This window comes from Cynara cardunculus (assembly GCF_001531365.2).
Source record: "Cynara cardunculus var. scolymus isolate 2C chromosome LG 16, CcrdV1, whole genome shotgun sequence".
NCBI lineage: Eukaryota > Viridiplantae > Streptophyta > Magnoliopsida > Asterales > Asteraceae > Cynara > Cynara cardunculus.
This window is the reverse complement of record NC_037543.1, coordinates 4,079,628-4,081,658: the sequence shown is the minus strand read 5'-3', so window position 1 is coordinate 4,081,658 and position 2,031 is coordinate 4,079,628. Positions and strand designations below refer to the sequence as shown.

At 33.4% G+C, this 2,031-nt stretch overlaps 1 protein-coding gene across 1 annotated transcript in view; it reads left to right on the top strand.

Moving 5' to 3' along the window:
• Positions 1–1,584: 1,584 nt before the first annotated feature.
• The window catches only part of LOC112529609 (early light-induced protein 1, chloroplastic-like), a 5,186-nt gene continuing 4,739 nt past the window's right edge, over positions 1,585–2,031 (top strand). The window contains exon 1 of the mRNA XM_025140934.1: positions 1,585–1,700. Within this exon, the coding sequence (XP_024996702.1) occupies positions 1,585–1,700 (116 nt within the window). The remainder of the gene's footprint in view (positions 1,701–2,031) is intronic.

Here is a 2,031-nt window from a genome sequence, read left to right as displayed (position 1 = left end):
ACACCATAGGGTTCACATGAATGTTCATACCTTGATGTTCACACCATAGGGTTCACATTAAGTACTCTTTTAACTCTTATTATTTCTCTCTATTCGGTTATAATTTTTCATCTTCTCTTCATGGTACACCTCTATAATAATTCAACCTATTCATGTTCCCTCTATTAAGTACTCTTTTAACTCTCATTATTTCTCTCTATTCGGTTATAATTTTTCATCTTCTCTTCATGGTACACCTCTATAATAATCTCTCAATTCTTCATCTCTATTCATGTATAATTTTGTGGTACATCTCTATGATAACTTCTCTATTAATCTCTCAATTTTTCCTCTCTATTCATGTATAATTTTGTGGTACATCTCTATGATAACCTCTCTATTAATCTTTCAATTCTCCCTCACTATTCATGTATAATTTTGTGATACACCTCTATGATAATCTCTTTATTAATCTCTCAATTCTTTCTCTTTATTAAGTTATAAATTAGTGGATGCGATTTGCATTTTTGTTGATTTGAGGTGTCATTCAATAAGACAAATCATAGTATGAGTTTTTGCTTATGTCAGTATAAGATTTTTCTTTTTTTTAGTCGGAGATATTCACATTAAAGTTGGAATTATGTAGGCATAAGTAGTTTTTGTGGGATAAAGTGACATATGAATCCTTGAAGAAATAGTGTAACACTGGATAGAAAAAAAACCTCTCAATTCTTCCTCTCTATTAAGTTTTTGAGGTGATTTGCACTTTTGTTTATTTGAAGCGTTATTCAATAAAAGAAATATGATACGGATTTTTGTTAATGTAAGTATAATATTTTTGTCTTTTAATTAGAGATATTCACATTAAAATTGGATCGGAGATATTCACATTAAAGTTGGAATTATGTAGGCATATGGTGTTTTTGTGTGTGGATAAAGTGACATATGAATCTTTGAAGAAATAGTGTAACATTGTTTAAGAAAAAATAACTCTCAATTATTCCTCTCTATTCAGTTTTTGAGATGATTTGCACTTTGTTTATTTGAGGCGTCATTCAATAAGAGAAATATAATATGAGTTTTTGTTATTGTAAGTATAGTATTTTTGTCTCTTAATTGGAGATATTCACACTAAAATTGGAATTATACAAACATATGAATCTCTCAATTCTTTCTCTTTACTCAGTTATAATTTTGTGGGGGTGATTTGCATTTTTGTTGATTTGAGGCGTCATTCAATAAGGGGGTGTTTGGGTAAGCTTTTCAAACTGACTTATTAACTTATTTCAGTTTGGTACCGGAGATAAGTCATTTTGGAGTGTTTGGGTAAAAAAAAAAAGTGCTTATACCGGTACCAAACCGGTAATAAGTCGTTTTTGATAAGTCAATCCCCCCTGACTTATCAAAATCAACTTATTAACAATTTACCATTTTAACCCTTAAGAACAAAATATCAACAGTTATAGAAGAAATCAAACCTGTAAGAGTGACAGTGACCAATCGACAGGGATGAACCGCAGCGATTTCAATGGAGAAGAAGCCTCGATTTTAGATGAGGAAGCAAATCTGTGATGGAGGCTGACGACGAAAACAGAATGCGATTCCATGAGGAAACCAACCGATGTCGTCTTGGAGACGGAAATCGGTGCCAAGAAACTCGCCGATGCAGAGGTTCTCGGGGAGAAACCACTCACAGGGTCTCGCGATGACAACCACGGCGGGTGCAAACACGGATGAACACTAGAGAGGAATCTGGAAAAAATAGGGTTGGAGTGATGAGGATGGAGAGGAATCTGGAGAAAATAGGGTTTGGAGTGACGAGGATGGAGACGATGAACACAGGTTGATTGGAGGACCTTTTTGGTAATTTTACATCTATAAGCCAAATTTGCCAAACACTAAAAACCAACTTATCAACTTATTGCTTTTTGGTACCGTTATAAGCTAATCCAAACACTTTTTACAAAACTCCAGTTTGATACCACATAAGTTAATAAGCACTTTTACAAAAAAGCATAAGTTGTTTTAAATAAGCAATCCCAAACACCCCCT